Source organism: Staurois parvus, unplaced genomic scaffold (assembly GCF_062004578.1).
Source record: "Staurois parvus isolate SC_StPar_1 unplaced genomic scaffold, SC_StPar_1.0 ptg000965l, whole genome shotgun sequence".
NCBI classification, from domain to species: domain Eukaryota; kingdom Metazoa; phylum Chordata; class Amphibia; order Anura; family Ranidae; genus Staurois; species Staurois parvus.
In genome coordinates, this window is record NW_028318761.1 from 1,352,602 (window position 1) to 1,374,053 (window position 21,452).

General features: G+C 46.2%; 1 protein-coding gene across 1 annotated transcript in view; it reads right to left on the minus strand.

Moving 5' to 3' along the window:
* LOC149441634 (uncharacterized) overlaps positions 1-21,452 on the minus strand; it is a 64,952-nt gene that overhangs the window by 39,168 nt on the left and 4,332 nt on the right. Inside the window, exon 3 of the mRNA XM_089657125.1 lies at positions 19,145-20,080. Coding sequence (XP_089513251.1) covers positions 19,145-20,080 — 936 coding nt within the window. The remainder of the gene's footprint in view (positions 1-19,144; positions 20,081-21,452) is intronic.

Below are 21,452 nucleotides of genomic sequence, written 5' to 3' on the forward strand. Positions count from 1 at the left end.
CCGATATATCACTACTAGGATGGTAGCAAACCCCTCAGAAGATGGCAAGTCTACAATAAAGTCCATTGTGATCATTTCCCAGGGACGATTAGGAATGGATAGGGGCCTCAGCAACCCCCATGCCTTGGCTTTGTCTCCCTTGCTACGTAGACATACTGTGCAGGATTTTACATAAGTTCTGCAGTCCTGACTTAAGTTGGGCCACCAAAATGATTGCTGGATCAGATCCATTTTTTTTGGGCTCCAAAGTGACCAGCCAGTTGATGGTCATGGAATGTCTTGAAAACTTGGGATCTTACCTCATGGGGTGCAAAGATCTTATCCTGGTACCACAGAAAGCCATCCTGCCTTCTTAACAAGTTCTGCTCAGGTTCGGCGCACCGTGCAGATGCCTGTTCAATCAAAAGCTTCAGACTGGGCTGGATCAACAAAAAATGTTGGGCCGACAGGATGGTATCAGGAGGCGGTAGGTGATGTGAAAATTGAACCTGGAGAAATATAGGGTCCATCTAGCTTGCCGTAATCTTAGGCGCTTGGCAGATCTTAAATATTCTAGATAATTATGATTTGTGAAGATCATGATTGGGTGACTAGCTCCTTCCAAAAGGTACCTCCATTCTTTGAATGCAATTTTGATCGCCAAACGTTCCCTGTTGCCTACGTCGTAGTGCCTTTCAGCTTGGCTTAGTTTATTAAAGCAAAAAGCTACCGGATGGAGCAGAGCGTTTGGGCCTTGGCTCCTGTAGCCACCTCTGATGTGTCCACCTCCAGGATGAAGGGAAGTGTTGGCTCTGGGTGTTGTAATACAGGAGCAGAAGTGAACTGCTTTTTTAGCTGCTCAAAGGCTGTCTGTGCTTCCTGGCTCCAGAGAAAACATGCATGCTGGCGAGTGAGCTGGGTAATGGGGGCTATAATGGTTGAGAAGCCCTTGATGAACTTCCGATAAATGTTGGCAAAGCCCACAAATCTTTGGACCACTTTTTTGTCACTAGGTGCAAGCCAATCCAATATGGATTAGATTTTCTGAGGATCCATAGAGATTCCTTCAGTAGAGATTATGAGCCCAAGGACCTGGATGGACTGCTTCTCGAATTCACACTTTCCCGCCTTAGCATACAGACCATGCATCCTCAGTGTAGTCAGTATACTTTTAACATGGTCTCAGTGGAGTTCCAATGAGTTGGAGAAAATCAGGATATCGTCCAGGTAGGCGATCAAGAATAGATTGAGGTATTCCCTGAAGATATCATCCACAAAGTGTTGGAATGTTGCAAGGGTGTTGCACAATCCAAACGACATCACTAGGTACTCAAAGTGCCCAAAGCGTGTTCTGAAACTGGTCTTCCACCCATTGCCCTCCCTAATCTGACTAAATTGTAGGCTCCTCATAAATCTAGCTTGCTGAACACTTGGGCTGTCCAAAACCTCTGAAATGACTCAGGAACAAGAGGGAGTGGGTACCAATTTTTAATGGTGGTCTTGTTGAGTTTCCTATAATCGGTACAGGGACGGAGAGACTGGTCCTTTTTTTCAATGAAAAAAATACCTGCCTGGCAGGTGAGGAAGAGGGACGGATGAATCCTTTGGCAAGGGTCTCGTCAATATATTGCTGGAGAGCTTTCAGTTCTATTTCGGATAGTGGGAGGCTTTGCCCAAAGGGTATTTCTGCCCCTGGAAGCAGCTCAATAGGGCAATCATGTGATCGATGAGATGGTAAAGTGTCAGCTTTCCCTTTATCAAATACATCAAGGAAATGGTGGTAGGCAGGGGGAACAGATTGACTGGCATCTGATGTAGGCTGAACTGAGAGGTACACAGGGAAATTGGTGGGTGTGCGAGTGCCGCAGTGCTGAAGGCAGTAATTTGATGTGGAGGTGACTTCTTTCTTGAGCCAGTTGATTTAAGGATTGTGAGCTTGCAACCAAGGTATTTCTAGGATGGCTGGAAACATGGGAGATCTCAGGATGTTGAAGCAAATGAATTCCTGATGGACAGAGTCAGTTGTGGCTAGGATGGGAATGGTTTCTTGGGTAATGGGTCCTGAGCTAGGAGCGGTGCCATCTGCTAGGAGTACATCAAGCCTTTGTGTTTTAGGACAAAGAGGAATACCTAGGTTCTGGGCAAGGTGGATGTCCGAGAAACAACTACAGGCTCCCGAATCAATGATTGCCCACAACTTGACTTCCTTTTCAGCCACCTGTAATGACATGGATAGAATGACATAGGTGGTCAAGGTTCCGGATAACTGGATATATGAAGGATGAGGCTGGCTGGACTTACTTGGTCGCACTGGGCAGTTGTGTAAGAAATGGCCCATGGCCCCATGACATAAATGTAAGATTCAAGTAGTTGAGATGTGATCAGTAGAAATATGTCATTATATATTTAGTTTCAGTCCATGTTATTAAAGATAAGTGTTCAGTATTCAGTCAGAGACATATGTTCACCAATTAGCATCTAAAAGGACAGAGCAGCTCAAAGGCTAGAGGTGACACCTAGATGTCAATAAAACGTTGTCACCTATGTAGCCAGAGATTGCCACCTTCTTGAAATCTAAAAGAAGAGCTCCAGCCATTTTGGCTTTGGGAAAAAGCAGGAGACCAGGAGAGGGCTCCGCTTTGTCTGCTAGCTGTGATTTATATCCACAGATCAGAGGAATATATTTCATCTCTCATAAAAGATTCAATATTAGTTGCAGAGAGATAAAAATACTTTCTTCTGATTGGACACACTGTAAGCAAAATCTGCATGTAAAATTGTATTTGTAGCCTCTGTAGAATCCCAGAGAAACACAGAAAACAGTTATATGGTGCCTGATTGCAACAGCTGAACAGATTGGTACTGTCACGATCGGATTGATGCGCTGGTGTTGGAAATTCTATCCCTGACTTGGTGATTCAAACCATTCCTGGTCCAATCGACTTTAGGCACTTCAGTACCCCGAATGTCCTGTGGGCTGGTACAGGAACACCCCCCAAGGGTGATTGGCCAAGGGCTAATGTCTAGCCTACGTCCATATTTCAATAAATTGAGGACCTTGAGATATGGACGGTGTGATTCGTATGGAACCGGTTCTATTTGACTGGTGAATTGCAGACTTTCTCTGACTTGCTTCATTCACAGGATAACTCTTGGTAAAAGTTTTATTTCTGTTTTTATTCCCTTTAATGTTATAGTGAATAGCCAATTGTGTGTCTTTTTGTATGTTCTGTATTATCTGAAACATTTTATACTTTGTACATATTTTATGCACTGCCCACTTTTGGGATATTAAATCATAAAATTAATAAGTGACTTCTGGGTACTTAAGCTCCGGCTCATATCTCCAGAGAGATTATTGTATTACAGTGTCTATATATGCTCGGTTTAAGTTCATTGCCAATCTGTATGCAATTGCACTGTGTGTGGGCATGTGCGTGCGGTGTGGATCCGTGACAGCCCCGCAGTAAAGGCATAGGTTGCCTTGCCGTCTGCGTAATCTTTCCTCTGGAGTTAAGGCAGGTCGGAGAAGGCCAATTAGCATGGGTTCCACTTCAGGAGTGCCGATAGGTGGAGAAATAGAGACAGAAAACCCTTAGATTGCACCAGATTGTATATAAGATTTGTACAGTTGTGTCCAAAATTATTCAACCCCCAATGCTGTAAAGGGGTTTAGGGACTATAGTGTACATTTGGAATTGTATTCAGAATCAAATCCTACAAGGACGTTGTAACTACCCAAATGCAACTAAAATGACATCAATTGTTTATGTAATACAGTAGTAAATGGTTCTTATGTGGTTTCTTCATTGCCACAATTATTCAACCCCTTAAAGACTACCACTCTGAAGAACAGAGGTTCATACAGGTGCTTTCCATCAGGTATTGAAAACACCTGTGGATGTCACCGAGCAGCAATCAAGCATAATAAGCACCAATTAGGCAGCTTTAAAATGACTGTGATACTCAGCTCCTTCTAGACATTTACTGGTGTGGTTACAAACATGGTGAAGGCAAGAGAATGGTCCAGGAAGACAAGAGAAGAGGTGATTTCTCTTCACAGGAAGGGCAATGGCTATAAGAAGATTGCAAAGATGTTAAACATACCAAGAGACACCTTAGGAAGCATCATTCGCAAATTCAAGGCAAAGGGCACTGTTGAAACGCTACCTGGTCGTGGCAGAAAGAAGATGCTGACTTCGACTGCTGTGCGCTACCTGAAGCGTAGAGTGGAGAGAAGTCCCCGTGTGACTGCTGAGGAACTGAGAAAAGATTTGTCAGATGTGGGTACAGAAGTTTCAGCCCAGACAATAAGACGCACACTGCGTAATGAAGGCCTCCGTGCCAGAACTCCCAGGCGTACCCCCTTGCTGTCTCCAAAGAATAAGAAGAGTCGACTGCAGTATGCCAAAAGCCATGTGGACAAACCACAAAAGTTGTGGGATAGTGTTCTGTGGACTGATGAAACAAAATTAGAACTGTTTGGGCCCATGGATCAACGCTATGTTTGGAGGAGGAAGAACAAGGCCTATGATGAAAAGAACACCTTGCCTACTGTGAAGCATGGTGGAGGGTCAATCATGCTTTGGGGCTGTTTTGCTTCTGCAGGTACAGGGAAGCTTCAGCGTGTGCAAGGTACCATGAATTCTCTTCAGTACCAGGAGATATTGGATGGAAACGTGATGCAGTCCGTCACACACCTGAGGCTTGGGAGACGTTGGACCTTTCAACAGGACAATGATCCCAAGCATACCTCCAAGTCCACTAGAGCATGGTTGCAGAGGAAAGGCTGGAACATTTTGGAGTGGCCATCGCAGTCACCAGACTTAAATCCGATTGAGAACCTCTGGTGGGACTTAAAGAAAGCAGTTGCAGTGCGCAAGCCTAAGAATGTGACTGAACTGGAGGCCTTTGCCCATGAAGAATGGGCGAAGATACCCGTAGATCGCTGCAAGACACTTGTGTCAAGCTATGCTTCACGTTTAAAAGCTGTTATAACTGTAAAAGGATGCTGTACTAAGTACTAAGATTGAATGTCACTTGGGGGTTGAATAAAACTGATAATGCTGTGAGCACAGAAAAGACATTTGTGGTTATTTCATTATAACTGTTATGTTATATTTGTCTGACCTACAAGTGCCTCTTTAATGTAAATGTAAGCAAGATGACTGAATGATCAAAAGCAATGTCAAACTGGCCAAAACACTCAATTTCAGTGGGGGTTGAATAATTTTGGACACAACTGTATCTGCCTGTGTGTGGTCAGCCAGCTGGATTGGAGTGGAGTCTACCTCTAGTAGTGGCCAGATGCAGTGCGGGCTGTGAATGCGTATCATGGCCAGTCTTATATGCTCAAAGTAAGACCCCCCTCATCCCTCTTTACCCCAAGTCACGGCCGGACGTGCATGCCTCAGTTAGCTAGGCGCCGTGGGCATGTGTGTGCGGTGTGGATCCATGACAGCCCCGCAGTAAAGGCATAGGTTGCCTTGCCGTCTGCGTAATCTTTCCTCTGGAGATAAGGCAGGTCAGAGAAGGCCAATTAGCATGGGTTCTACTTCAGGAGTGCTGATAAGTGGAGAAATAGAGACAGAATCCACTGGTCTTGGAACCCTTGGCAGAACCCTTGGCAAAAGGTTTGGGTACGTTTAGAACATCTCTCCTGTAGCCGTCAATCCAATTGGGTAGCGAGTTGAATAAGGTTCTCCAAGGAGGAGGGAGCCTCCACCCTAGCTAATTCATCCTTGAGGGACTCAGACAGACCTAGATGGAACTGGTATTTCAGGGCTGCGTCATTCCACCCGGTATTGGTGGACCATTTGCGGAATTTCACAATGTAGTCCTCCACATGCCGTCGGCCTTGTTGTAGAGCATGAAGGGTGGATTCAGCAGTAGAGGTCCTCTGGGGGTCATCATAAAGAGCTGCCATGGTTTCAAAGAATGTGATCACTGAGTTCAGCACTGGGTCTTTTTGTTCCAGTAAGCTGTGTGCCCATGATTGAGGTTTGTCAGATAGGAGAGAAATGATGAACCCCACTTTAACTGCCTCAAGTGAGAAGGTCCTGGGTTGCAGTGCGAAATACAACTCACAAGCATTCTTGAAGGCTCAGAATTTACATTGGTCCCCAGCAAGCATTCCGGAATGGTAACTCTGGGTAGTACCAAAGTGGGTGTAACAGTGGAAGGCGAACTGGCTGGTGCCACTGTAGAGATAGGACTAGGCAATGGATTCTGGTCTGCAGAAGGTGCAGTGGTAGTGAGCAAATGAAGACGTCCCTCCAGCTGAAAATATCCCTCCTGCAGATCCTTGACCACTTGCGTAAGTGCCGTCATCTGTTGGCACAGGGCCTCTAATGCGGAAGCACCTCTCTCGGCCTCAGACATAATGGCTGGTTGATACTATCATGTATCTGGTGAGAGACGCCAATGGAGAGAGGGCTTCGCTTGTGACTAAGTTCGAGACTCCCCTGAGAGTGGGACAGCAGGAGTCAGGACCAAAGTGGCACAGGTTACCTGTAGGAGTGCTTATTGGTGGTCCACCCAGGAGCACAGCTGATGCACTGAGATGAGGTCTGCAGACAGGTGGCGCCTGTGTGAGGTATGAAAGCCCTTCCGGGGAACAGGATTACTGGATAGCCGGTTCAAAGCCAAGATCCAGTACCGGGTGGAGATCAGAAGAGACGTAGTCAGATGGGATAGCTGAGGTCATACACAGAGGAGCAAGAGAGAATATCCATTAGCCAAGCTGAGGTCATACACAAAAGAGAAAGAGAAAATATCCGTTAGCCAGCCGAGGTCAGGTCAGGGTTTAAGCAGAGAAGACAGGTCAAGGAGCAAGCCGAGTCAGTAACAGGAAATCACAGATCACAGTAGCACAGGAACAGGAAATCACAGTTCACAGTGGAACAGGAACAAGGTACTGGGGAGCCAGAGATCAATCAGAACCTGAGAGTAGTGCAGGGCTTCCTTATAAAGGCCGTTTGCCACCAAATTTGAGCTGATGTGAACTTTTGCAGCCATGCAAGGTATTGGCAGGGGTGCCAAGTCTCCTAAAACCTCTGCTGAGGACAGAGCCCTGACATCTGTCCCCTCTACCCTCTGGCACCCGCTGAACTGCACCCACAAATGGGCAAGAAGAGCCGGGGAAGCATAGTAGGTACAGAAGAGGTTCACACACACGGGGTGGCAGAGGCTGGCACCTGAAAGGAGAGCCCTGTGGCTTGCCCGCATCAGGGATAAATAATAAAAACAATACTTGCCCGGCCCCCAGAACTACATGTCCCGGGCGTCGGGTGATGTAAAGTGAACATCCCTGCATGATGAGCCGACATTGACCTCACAGCACTGCCTCAGAGCAAACTAGTCATAGAAAGGATCAGATTTATCATTCCTTGTCTGCAGATCTAATACTCATCAAAACCAATTCAGAGACCAAACAAACCCAACAGAGAAAAGGGTCCCCGGACCCCAAAATTGTAGTAAACACTAAACAGCCCAAACAAAATGTCTTCCCATGGGGGGAGTAGTTCTTCAATGTCCAGCAACCCTCCTATTCCCCCCTCACATCCACATCCTATTATTGTGTGACCAATACCATCCAAATCATTCTTACTTTCATTTCCCAAAGTTATCCGTCTACAAGGAGACCTGTATAGATCACATGATGGCACCAATGAGGATGGAGGAGGACCAGAGTCACATGACTGAGAAGATACTAAACCTCACCCTGGAGATCATCTACCTGCTGACCGGAGAGGTGAGGAGGATTCTGGGAGGTCACATGACATCACTCTCATCTCTATTAATAAAACACAGACCTGACCGGAGAGGTGAGGAGGATTCTGGGAGGTCACATGACATCACTCTTATCTCTATTAATAAAACACAGACCTGACCGGAGAGGTGAGGAGGATTCTCGGATTCTAACATGATATTCCTATTGGTTCCTCAATACAGAGATTTCCTCTTCTGAAGTCAGGTGATCATATGACCATCACAGTGCGTCCATGTGACTCCCTAAACCCTGAGAGACACAACATGCAGAAGATTCTAGAAGTCACCAAGAAGATGATGGAGCTGCTGACAGGAGAGGTGAGCGGTGCCGGGAATTCTGGGATATTATCCAATCACTGATAGTATAATTAGGATTTGTACATTATCTGCATTGATGTCATTTTTATTATATATTCAGAGTGGAAACCTGAGAGATTCTAAAGTTGAGGTTAAAGAAATAGTAAAAGAGGATGAGGATGAGGATGGGGGGATGGAGGAGTCAGAGCTTCTAAGAGAACACAAAGATCTGTACCAGGACACCATGGTGGAGTCATCCAGCTACAGGAACCCACCAGAGAGATGTCCCCGTCCTCTGTATTCCCGGGATTCCACACAGGAAGGTCACACCATCCCTCACCATCATCAGGTAGATGAGGAACAATCACTGATAGTATCATTAGGATCTGTACATTATCTGCATTGTTACCATTGATAGGATTTGTATTATGCATTTAGAGTGGAATCCTCAGGGATGAGAATATTGTTGTTGAAGAGGAGGATGAGGAGTATGGAGTGATGGAGGAGTTTTCAGAAGGACACAAGGATATGATGGAGCCACCTAATACCAAGAACCCACCAGAGAGATGTCCCCGTCCTCTGTATTCCCGGGATTCCACACAGGAAGATCACACCATCCCTCCCCATTACAAGGTTGGTTGTACGGAGCATCTAGAACATGGACTTGTGGAGACAATGTGTGGATTTTGTGTGTGATGTCACAATCATAAACCTTACATTTTACAGATGATATTTTCTCTCATTTCCTTGATTTAAAGTGGAGATCCAATCGATATAGAATTTGAGGTGAAAGCAGAAGAAGAAGAGGCATATGTGAGGGATGATCAGCAGTCTATGGAGGAGGATGGAATAACGGGGACATTTATAGAGGAGGACACTCCTACAGAGATCAGCACAGGTGGGTCATGTGGGATCTCTGCAACTTGTCTACAGTAAACATTTAAGCTTCCACTGATTACTGAATACCAATATTATGAGTCCTGACCCTTACACTGTATAATTTACATTGCACATAACATACTCCTGACCCCTGCACTGTATACTTTATGGTGTACATTCTATACTCCTGACCCCTGCACTATATACTCTATGTTGTACATTACATACTACTGACACCTGCACTATATACTCTATGTTGTACATTACATACTCCTGACCCCTGCACTATATACTCTATGTTGTACATTGCATTCCCCTGACCCCTGCACTATATACTCTATGTTGTACATTACATACTCCTGACCCCTGCACTATATACTCTGTTGTACATTACATACTCCTGACCCCTGCACTATATACTCTATGTTGTACATTACATACTCCTGTCCCCTGCAGTACATATTTTATGTTGTACATTACATACTCCTGACCCCTGCACTATATACTCTGTTGTACATTACATACTCCTGACCCCTGCACTATATACTCTATGTTGTACATTACATACTCCTGACCCCTGCACTATATACTCTATGTTGTACATTACATCCTCCTGACCCCTGCACTATATACTCTATGTTGTACATTACATACTCCTGACCCCCGCACTATATACTCTATGTTGTACATTACATCCTCCTGACCCCTGCACTATGTACTCTATGTTGTACATTACATACTCCTGACCCCATGTACTCTATGTTGTACATTACATACTCCTGACCCCTGCACTATATACTCTATGTTGTACATTACATACTCCTGACCCCTGCACTATATACTCTGTTGTACATTACATACTCCTGACCCCAGCATTATATACTCTATTTTGTACATTACATACTCCTGACCCCTGCACTATATACACTATGTTGTACATTACATACTCCTGACCCCTGCACTATATACTCTATCTTGTATATTCCATTTTCCTTACTTCTGCTCTCCCCCTCCCCCTCAGGATACGAGGTTCCTCAGGATACGAGGAATCCGATGGTCCATCTACACTGGGTGGTGCCGGATGGACATTGGAGGGAGCCGGGTTTTCTCCTGGACTATACTGTGTGATGTCCTCATCTTCTACTTTCCAGTCTGGAGACAAAGTGAGACAATCCTTGGAGGTTTTCCTCATCTCCCGGCCATGGACTAAAATACAAAGACAAAGAGGATTACTAGACAGGAGCTGATTGGTTCCCCCAAACCAGGACTCCGCCCACATCAGGCAGCTTGGTCTCTGAGGAGCTTACAATTCCACCCTATCAATTTCTGTTTAAGGGTCCAAAGTTGGAGGATGTTATCACATTATTATCACCATGTAAAAGTCTGTGCTCCAATCACATCATCCGATATAAAAGGTCATACTCCCTCACTCTGAGGTCATACTCCCTCACACTGAGGTCACACTCCCGCACCCTGAGGTCACTCTCCCGCACTCTGAGCTCATACTCCCACACTCTGAGGTCACACTCCCGCACCCTGAGGTCATACTCCCGCACTCTGAGGTCACACTCCCGCACTCTGACCCCAGCAGAGTGATCCCATCTAGCTCACATTGACCTTTTCACTGACAGAGCTAGTTTTGCATTTTTTTTGCATGCATATTAAAATGCAGATTTTGGGCCTCAAGATTATTTAAACCCCCAAACATAAATTTCATGACAGCAGAGGCCCTGGAGAATACAGTGGTGATAGTTCTGATTTTTTTATGTCACATGATATTAGTTCCATCAGTACAAAATGCACTAAATGTAATTTTTGAGAACCCAAATACTTTATTTTACCAATTGTTTAGTAAAATATAAAAGATGAGGTTGTGCCGAGTCAATAGATACCCAACATGTCCAGCCCTAAAATGGAGTGTGCCATTGAGATGATGAAAAAGGTTGTTACTGAAAAATGGCCCCTAGATGGCACTTGAACCCTTTCCCTGCCATGGATGTACTGATGTCCTACTGACCTACAAAACTGCCTCCAGCTACAACATACTGTCATGGCTTTCCCCCTTCTGCTATGAGTGCCTGGTCTGCTGAGCTTCCCTCCACTCCACAGCCCCTCTGCCTGTCCTCTAAGATGGCTCCCCACAGCTCTAACATCCCCCCACAGTACTGATCCCTCCACAGCACTGATCCCCCCACAGCACCCATCCCCCCACAAAACTGATCCCCCACAGCACTGTTCCCCCCTCCCCCGCAGCACTGATCCCCCCACAGCACCCATCCCCCAACAGCACTGATCCTCCCACAGTACTGATCCTCCCACAGCACTGATCCCCTCACAGCATCCATTCCTCTGCAGCACCAATCCATCTGGCTCCCCTGCATCTGGTTTCTTCTTTCCCCTCCCATTGGCTTCAGCTGCTGCACGGAAGCCACAAGGAGATCAAAATGTCCAAATACTTCTCCATCACTAAAACTCCCTCCCTGTGCTGGGACCTCCTTCCGATGCCCCAGCCTCCATCTGTGCAGTGCTGCTGTCTGACTTCCCCTCCTGCCCCCCACACTGGCTGCAGCTTCTGGATGGAGTGTGGGGGGGTTGGCATGTCATGTTTACCAGCCCCTTCCTAAATTGATTTGGTGAATGATCGATACCAATCACTCTTGTGTTCATTCACTGAAGTATAGTAAAGTGTGTTTCCTGGGCTTCAGTTTTGTGAATGAATAGGAGCCTCTGTACAGAATCTTCCTACAAATCCCTCCCATAGAACAATGTTGGAGATAACAGCAGTATTGTCCTCACCAATCACAGCCCAGATATTTCCCAGTACAGGTCAAGAGGGGGAGGGGTTATAGTACAATAAGGGGCCCATAGACATGACATGACAGAGACCCTCATAGATATGACTTTGTCATCTGATCTATCAGTAAATGACCAGATTGGAGGACAGTCTCATGTCTGGGGGGTACCTGCACACAGTGGGGGCTCCTCAGGGGATATTGTGATTGGACAGGGCAGAATACCCTATAGGTCCCCCTCATAAACCAACACTGGGAGGAGTCTGTGTACTCCTCCCCCTCCCCTCTGCATACAATTAAACTAGACCTGTCATGAGAGCAATATGTAGAAATCCTCCAAACCATCAGGAGACGGGAAAAGAGGATAAAAGACCATGGGAGAGATGGGACTGAGTGTAGTGATGGATACCAGAAGGTGGGAGATGGTTCTAGAAGATGGGGAGAAGTACGGTGCATGGACTCACATCTGGGAGGTTGTGGGAACCCATCCAGGGATCAGACAACCTATCTGAGGACTTGTGGGGAATATGTCCCTCTCCTCACTGAAGTCAATGGGTGGTCACCCTCCATGGTCATCGGGGAATTCCGGATCATCATATACTAAGCAGGATTTGGATCCCGATGGAGAACTTTCACCTCAAGAAAAAATGAGGGTGAGGTCAGCAGAGGAGCCCATAGTAAAGGAGGAAACTCTGAAATGTTTTCTTCAGAAGGTCGGAGTTTACTGGACAAGTGAATGTAAAATACACCATCAACGCGTTTCATGGCTTCAAAGTGTCACTTCATCAGGACAGGTGTAAGAAGATGATATAAAAATAGGGAATGAAGTAACAGTTCAGTATATCGTATTATAAAGACCCGAGTCACATACAATTCATGGACAGGACTGAGATTTATAGCATTCAGGATTTGTATGATGTTAGACAAGGTGAAGAGATATATGGAGAGGATGATCAATACATGGAGAAATCAATCTATTCTATCATAGAAGGGAATCAATAGATCAATAAATGACATCAACCAATCAATAAGATCCATTTCATGGGATAGATTTATCATTCTGTGCACTGGTGATGTTGGAGGATCAAACCGTGATCACTGGATATTGGAAACATTCCTATTGATCTGATGATTGCTGGCATGGATTCCTGATTGATTATTGCTGGGAATAAAGTCCAATAAACACGCAGATTTGATGGGATTATTGATAGAAAAATCTCTTCATATTCCATGGAATAAATATGTGTAGAATAGTTTGGATTTGATGGAATAAATCTCTATAAAAAGACTTTGTGGGGTTTGTTGGTTCTTTTCTATTCCTCTCTAGGTCTGGATTTCAGGAAGAAGAAACAATTCCTCCAATTTCTAGTGGATGGTGAGGAGGGGAGAGATTTGGGGGAGTTTTGTACATACAGGAGGTAATAGAGAGAATCCGGCTAGTAATTGATGGGAGGAGATTTCACTGGAGAGTCCCATTGGAGAGAATTCAGGGCTGGGGGCACTGCTGGGGCCTGGAGGGTTCTGATTGGACCACCAGTACACGTGTTGTATTAATCTGGGGGTGTGCACTGCTGGGGCCTGGAGGGTTCTGATTGGATCACCAGTAAATGTGTTGTATTAATCTGGGGGTGTGCACTGCTGGGGCCAGGAGGGTTCTGATTGGACCACCAGTACATGTGTCATATTAATCTGGGGGTGTGCACTGCTGGGGCCTGGAGGGTTCTGATTGGACCACCAGTACATGTGTCATATTAATCTGGGGGTGTGCACTGCTGGGGCCTGGAGGGTTCTGATTGGACCACCAGTGCATGTGTCATATTAATCTGGGGGTGTGCACTGCTGGGGCCTGGAGGGTTCTGATTGGACCACCAGTGCATGTGTCATATTAATCTGGGGGTGTGCACTGCTGGGGCCTGGAGGGTTCTGATTGGACCACCAGTACATGTGTTGTATTAATCTGGTGGTGTTTTATCATTGGAATGATTCTGGAAAGATGACCTCCAGATGTACACATAGGGGGTGTCCCGGGGGGGTTACAATGTAGAGGGCGGAGAGAGAATACTGTACAGTGTGTAATAATATATTTGGAAAGCTGCCCCTATATAGGATGGTGTGAAATCTAGTTGCAGAGCCCCCTACATACAATGGTGTCATAGGGAGTCCTCTTCCTGATCCTGTTCTGGTGACACCCCAAATCTCAGGATTTTATATCACTTTCGGTAATAATTGTAAACAGGACAAATAGAGAGGCTGAATCTCCCTAAAGGAGGCCGAGGCAGCAATAGAAACCAACAGGAGGTCTAATCCCTCTCCACTCTCCAGAAAATCAATGCCTTTAGTTCTTCTGTAAAACAACCCAGTGAAGGGATGGGGGAGGAAATATGTTTGTCTTTTCCAGAAGGTTGGATGCAGAATACTTTCATGTCCAGCATACTAAATGGGTCCAATACTGGGATCATCTGAGAAAATGTGTTCTGTATTCCTGGGAGGGAGGCACCTATGGGTTGGTGTTTGTAGAAAATGAACACTGTGAGGACAATGGCAAGTATTGAAAGCCAGAGATGACTGCATGGAGTCTGTAGTGCCAGAAACCTACTCAAATGTATTCTCCTCCCATCCTCTGCATGGTCCTTCCCCACCCCATCCTTTCTATGCTCCTTTCCCTCCCCAGACTCTCTAGGCTCAATTGCCTACAATTTCTCTAGGTTCCCTTCACTCTCCATTATCTCTATGCTTCTTCCCTTTCTCATGCTCTCTAGGCTCCTTCCCCTCCCCCTATCCTCTCTAGGCTTCTTCCACTCCTCATCCTCATTAGGCTCATTCCCCTCTCCATGCTGTCTAGGCTTCTTCCCCACTCCATCCTCTATAGGCTCCTCCTTCCTATCCTCTCTATGCTCCTTCTCCTACCTATCCTCTTTAGGCTCCTTCCCATCCTCTCTAGGCTTCTTCCTTTCTAGGCTCCTTCCCCTACTCATACTCTCTAGGCTCCATCCTCTTTCCCATCCTCTCTAGGTTCCTTCCCCTCCCCATCCTCTCTAGGCTCCTTCCCCTCCCCATCCTCTCTAGGCTCCTATTACTCCCCAGCCTTTCTAGGCTCCCATTCCCCCTAGGCTCCATTCCCTCCCCATCTTATCTAGGCTCCTTCCCCTCCCCATCTTATCTAGGCTCCTTCCCCTCCCCATCTTATCTAGGCTCCTTCCCCTCCTCATCTTATCTAGACTCCTTCTCCTCCCCATCTTATCTAGGCTCCTTCCCCTCCTCATCTTATCTAGACTCCTTCTCCTCCCCATCTTATCTAGACTCCTTCCCCTCCTCATCTTATCTAGACTCCTTCTCCTCCCCATCCTCTCTAGGCTCCTTCCCCTCCCCATCTTATCTAGACTCCTTCTCCTCCCCATCTTATCTAGGCTCCTTCCCCTCCTCATCTTATCTAGACTCCTTCTCCTCCTCATCTTATCTAGACTCCTTCTCCTCTCCATCATCTCTAACCTCCCTGGCCGTCTGATTATTTCAGATTTTTTGTGCTGAAAGTGGTACCATTATTTTGCATGGAAATATGTTGTTTTTTTATGGAAGGCCTGTAATTTTTAGGAATAACTCACTGAAATCTGTCTGAACAAGAGTCTAGTAAACATCCCGGGTATGATAAAACTTGAAACACGAAATCATAAATTATAATTTAATAAATACTCCTAAAAAATAATAATATAATAATAAATGCAATTCAATAATATAATCAAACCAAAAACACTGATATTGGAAATATAGCGCCAAGTTCACACATCGCTGAGCTCAGTCGCAGAATCGTTTTCAGTGTCTGATGAGGAATTTCCCACACAAATCATTATCACTCAATTCTGCAAGTGGTTCTGATTTACTATCGCTGTTCTCTAGCCGGTCTAAAACCGCGTCTGACCTAAAGGGACACTTTTGGAAGCCATGGACGTTTCTGTTTCCAGGCAGAATGAAGAGTAAAAATGCAGGCAGGACGCCGGACAAAGCACTCGGGACAAAATGTATGTGAAATGGTTTGAAACAGCAATGTTTTACTATGTAATATTTGTTTGCAAAAAAATGTTTTAAATTTGCCGCCGGTTCCGGCACCCGTACATCCCGACGTCACAGTGACAGGAACACGGAAGCCGGATGCCGGTATCGGCCGGAGGAGATGGCCGGAGATGCTGCAGGGGACACTTCGTGGGAGCGAAGGACAAGGTAAGTACTGCAGGGAATCCCTGAACAACGCTGCATGGTAAGCCCGAGTGTAGCTCGGGGTTACCTCTCTTGATACTGAAATTTTACCCCGAGCTACACTCAGGAATACCGCTGGGGAGGCTAGGCTTCTTTCACTCCTCATCCTCGTTAGGCTCCTTCCCCTTCCCATCCTCTCTAGGCTTCTGTCCCCTCCCCATCCTTTCTAGGCTTCTTCTCCATCCTCTATACTTTCCTTCCCTTCCTTTTCCACCCTTCTCTCCGATTCTCCTTAGGTTTCTACCCCCCTCCCATCCTCTCTAGGCTCCTTCTCCTCCCCATTCTCTCTAGGCTCCTTCTCCTCCCCATTCTCTCTAGGCTCTTTCTCCTTTCTAATCCTCTTTTGGCTCCTTCCCCTCCCCATCCTCTCTTGGCTCCATCCCTTCCCCATCCTCTCTTGGCTCCATCCCTTCCCCATCCTCTCTAGGCTCCCTTCCCTCTCTAGGCTCCTTCTCCTCCTCGTCATCTCTAGGCTCCTTCTCCTCTTCGTCCTTTCTAGGCTTCTTCACCTCCCCACCCTCTCTAGGTTCCTACTTCTCCCCATCCTCTCTTGGCTCCTTCTGCTTCCCATCCAAGTGCTGTTTACTAATACATTATCTTCCCGCTGCATAGTGGAAGTGTAGAGGTACGCCGTGTAGTCATCCGTGGATGATTAGGTCTGCAAAGAGGTCTAGTGTGTCCGGTGTGCTGTGGGCTGAAGAAGCTCACGTGACTCAGTGGATGAAACACGTTGACGTCACAACATCATGACGCCCGCATCCCCGGCATCCAGGACTCTCCACACGGCCTCACCACCTGGCCACACCACTCTGGACACACTAGACCTCTTTGCAGACCTCCTCATCCACAGATGATTACACGGCGTGCCTCTACACTTCCACTATGCAGCGGGAGGACAATGCATTAGCAAACGGCACTTGGATGGGTGAGCGGACTCTGCTTTTTGGACTAAGGCACTAATACACTGCGGGAGTCCCCATTCATGGAAATTGCTGGGCTGAGCTCCACCTGTCTGATGTTCTTGTTCCTATCGCTGGCACACAGGGCTCTATCAGTCTCATATTTCTGCTCACCCACTGCTTACTGCACTATCTATCCTGTCATTATAACCCGCCATCCATATACTGGCAACACTGCTATTACCACAATTATCCGTGGATGACTACGTGGATTACCCCCTATGGGATCTATATGGGTCTGCCATGTATGTATATGACCTCACTGAGGATTGAGGGACTCTCCTGTGCTGAAAGTGAATGGTGACCGCTGCCTCCTTTGACTCTACAAGTGCCCCGTTCCGTCATCTCTTTACATCCATCTACTGGCTGTCTTTGTGCCAAGTGTGAGATAGCAGCGTGTGGCTTTATCTGATATCTCAGTGACTATCATCTACATATGAGGATACCTGAGGATTGTCCTCCATGACACCACAAGGGTCTATTATACATGTATGTGACCCCCATGAGGACTGATCGGGTCTGCCTCTACTATCAAGGAGCTTGATTCTGCCCGTCCCTTCATCACCTTCCATTGACTACAATGTTCACATTATCTATCCATTCTATTCTATTTCATGTCGTGTCAGTAATAAAAGTCACGGAGGGTTGGGAACCCTGCAAGGGGGGCAGAGATATGTGACTTCCTAGTCCAGCCTTTCTCAGCCAGGGTTCCTCCAAAGGGTTCTAGGGCTTCCTTGTCACTTCATTGGGCTGTATATGGAAGTGTCACCGACCAGCCGTTTCTGGATACACAGCTTTGTCATCATTGCACACACACCATTTTGTTTTTCAATCAATACATTTTTATTATAATTTCACTTTCAACAGGATTGCAAAACAAAATCAGGAAATAGTAAAGGAAGAAATTGGATTGGTCAGGAAGATCCCTTGTCTGGAATGTGGGGGCGGAGTCATTATTATTGGTGTACATTACAATAACATTGCTGGGAGGTCTCTTCATTTCTCTGCTCCATACTTCCCGTCTTTATAGAAACGTCTCCTGACATTTGGGGGTCTATTCATAGAATGTGTAGAACCATTCACCTGGTGAAAGTGCATGTCCATTCCTTAGCAGATCCGGAGAGGTAAGTGTGCATGGATGGGGTGTAGGTCAGTCCTTACCCTAGATGAAATCTCTCATACAGACACAATGGGACTCATGGGACTTTATAAAGAGGAACTCCAGAAAAACATCAATAAAGATCTTCCAATGTTTTCTTCCCAATCAGCGTAGAAATCATAAAACCCTCCCAGCAGGTGTACAAGGCCATGAAATCTCTCACAAAGTCCATCAATGGACAATTCCTGGACAACAATCACCGTGGGACAGAATTCTGAGCACCATAAGGAGGATCCAGCAGCGTCATCCATCTCTACGCGTTTCGTGATGCAGCGCTCACTTCTTCAGGAGAAATGATTCCTGCTGATCAGAGTATACACCAATAATAAAACAAATGGCGGCAGGACCATCACTGGCTGGATGGAAAGTGGAGCAGGAAAGTGGCGTCAGGTAAGTCTTCCCAGGAGTTCAGTGCTGGGCCAGCTCCCTTGTTTATGGCAGCCGATGGACATGCTGGTGCTCGGGTCTATGATGCTTCCTGCCTACCATGGTAAGCCAGCCCCCCTCTGTGTTCTCACTGGATGCCCCCAGGTCTGCCCCTCCCCCATGTGTACGCAGATTACACAGAACACATTGGAAGATTTGATTGATGTGATTTTCTGGTGTTCCTCTTTATAAAGTCACATGACCATTCTGTCTGTATGAGAGATTGTATCTCCTGTCCATTCCTTCTCTGTGAATGGGGCTAAAACACCGATGTCATTAGGAGATTTGCTGAGCCGGGGGAATGTTTTCCATCATTACAGAGCATTTCACACTCCATTTATATTCTTCTCCTGATATCAATGGCCAACCCAGTCCCACACTTCATCTATGTCTTTGGGGGCCTCTGATCTCCTTATGGACTGTTTCTTCCATGATGAAGATCAGCCATGGAGTATATCTGAGGTGTATATCAGGGTGTGCTTCTTCCCCACATGAGAGCTGGGATGTCCAGCAACATTCATCTAGAAGACATTTCCCGCACTCAAGGCACTAATATACCTCCAGAGTTGTGTGGGACTCCTGATGTACAGGAAGACAGGACTTCAGTGAGGAACATTTCCCTCATACAGGACAGAAAAGTGGCTTCTCCCTGTGTGAGATCTCTGATGTCTGGAAAGATGAGACTTCACTGTAAAACATTTCCCGCACTCAGGACAGGAATACGGCTTCTCCCCCGTGTGAGATCTCTGATGTATAACAAGTCCTGATTTGTATACAAAACATTTACCACACTCAGAACAAGAAAGTGGCTTTTCCCCCGTGTGAGAGCTCTGATGTGCGTCAAGATGAGACTTCCGTGAAAAGCATTCCCCGCACTCAGGACATGAATAAGGTTTCTCTCCTGTGTGACATCTCTGATGTCTGTAAAGATTGGCATTTAGTGAAAAACATTTCCCGCACTCAGGACAGGAATACGGCTTGTCCCTTGTGTGAGATTTCTGATGCGTATAAAGATTGCACTTCTGTGAAAAACATTTTCCGCACTCAGAACAGCAATATGGCTTTTCACCCGTATGCAGTCTCTGATGTGTGTAAAGACTGGACCTTTCTGAAAAACATTTTCCACACTCAAGACAGGAATACGGCTTTTCCCCCGTGTGGGACCTTTCATGTCTGACAAGTTCAAATTTTTGTACAAAACATTTCCCGCACTCAGGACAGGAATATGGCTTCTCCCCCGTGTGACATCTTTTATGCACATTAAGATTGTATTTATAACGGAAACCCTTCCCGCACTCAGTACAGGAGAACCTCTTCTCTGTTGGAAGGCTGGCCGGGTCCCGCACAGTCTGAGGTTCCTCAGGATACGAGGAATCTGATGGTCCATCTACACTGGGTGGTGCCGGATGGACATTGGAAGGAGCCGGGTTTTCTCCTGGACTATACTGTGTGATGTCCTCATCTTCTACTTTCCAGTCTGGAGACAAAGTGAGACAATCCTCTGAGGTTTTCCTCATCTCCTGGCCATGGACTAAAATACAAACACAAAGAGGATTACGAGACAGGAGCTGATTGGTTCCCCCAAACCAGGACTCCGCCCACATCAGGTAGCTTGGTCACCGAGGAGCTTACAATTCCACCCTCAAGGGAACTAGGAAATGGCTCCTCTGATCTCCTACCAGGTCATTTCTTTATTCATGGACCTTAGTCAGAGAGTGAGGAAACAACCAGAACTGTCTTTTATAGGAGGGCAGTGATGAGGGGATTATAGGACGAGGGTCCCCACCCCTCTATCACTCATCGCCATCTTCCCAACACAAGAAGTACTGCACTTCCTTATTTAGTCCATGATTTAGTCATGAAGAACAGCGGGGGTGAGCCCCACCAGAGGTCAGAGAGTGAGGCTGGGGGGAGAACAACCAAGATGAAGACTGGACTGATCCTGAAGACCACCATCATTGGGGTATTGACTCCTCCCTCATTATCACTTTCTGTTTAAGGGTCCAAAGTTGGAGGAATGTTATCACATTATTATCCCCATGTAAAAGTCTGTGCTCCAATCACATCATCCGATATAAAATGTCCAGCTGGGAGGAAATGGGTGTAACAAAAGAGAATCCATATTATGTGTATACAGTGAGGAACAGAAGTATTTGAACACCCTGCGATTTTGCAAGTTTTCCCACTTAGAAATCATGGAGGGGTCTGACATTCACATTGTAGGTGCATTCCCACTCTGAGAGACAGAATTAAAAAAAAAATTCAGGAAATCACATTGTATGATTTTTAGAGAATGTATTTGTCTCGCACGGCTGAACAGAAGTATTTGAACACATAAGAAACAGCAAGAATTTTGGCTCTCAAAGACCTGTTACTGTGCCTTTAAAAAGCCCACCTCTACTCCACTCATTCATCTAACTTAGTAGCACGTGTCTGAGCTCTTTAAAGACACCTGTCCACCCCACAGTCAGTCAGATGCCAACTACTACCATGGGCAAGACCAAAGAGCTATCAAAAGACACCAGAGACAAAATTGTGGACCTCCACAAGGCTGGAAAGGGCTACGGGGCAATTGCCAAGCAGCTTGGTGAAAATAAATCAACTGTTGGAGCAATTGTTAGAAAATGGAAGAGGCTAAAGACGACTGTCAGTCTCCCTCGGACTGGGGCTCCATGCAAGATGTCACCTCGTGGGGTATCACTGATGATAAGAAAGGTGAGGAATCAGCCCAGAACTACAAGGGAGGAGCTGGTCAATGACATGGAGAGAGCTGGGACCACAGTTTCAAAGGTCACTGTCGGTAGAACACTACGATGTCATGGTTTCCAATCATGCATTGCACGGAAGGTTCCCCTGCTCAAGTCATCACATGTCCAGGCCCGTCTGAAGGTTCCCCTGCTCAAGTCATCACATGTCCAGGCCCGTCTGAAGGTTCCCCTG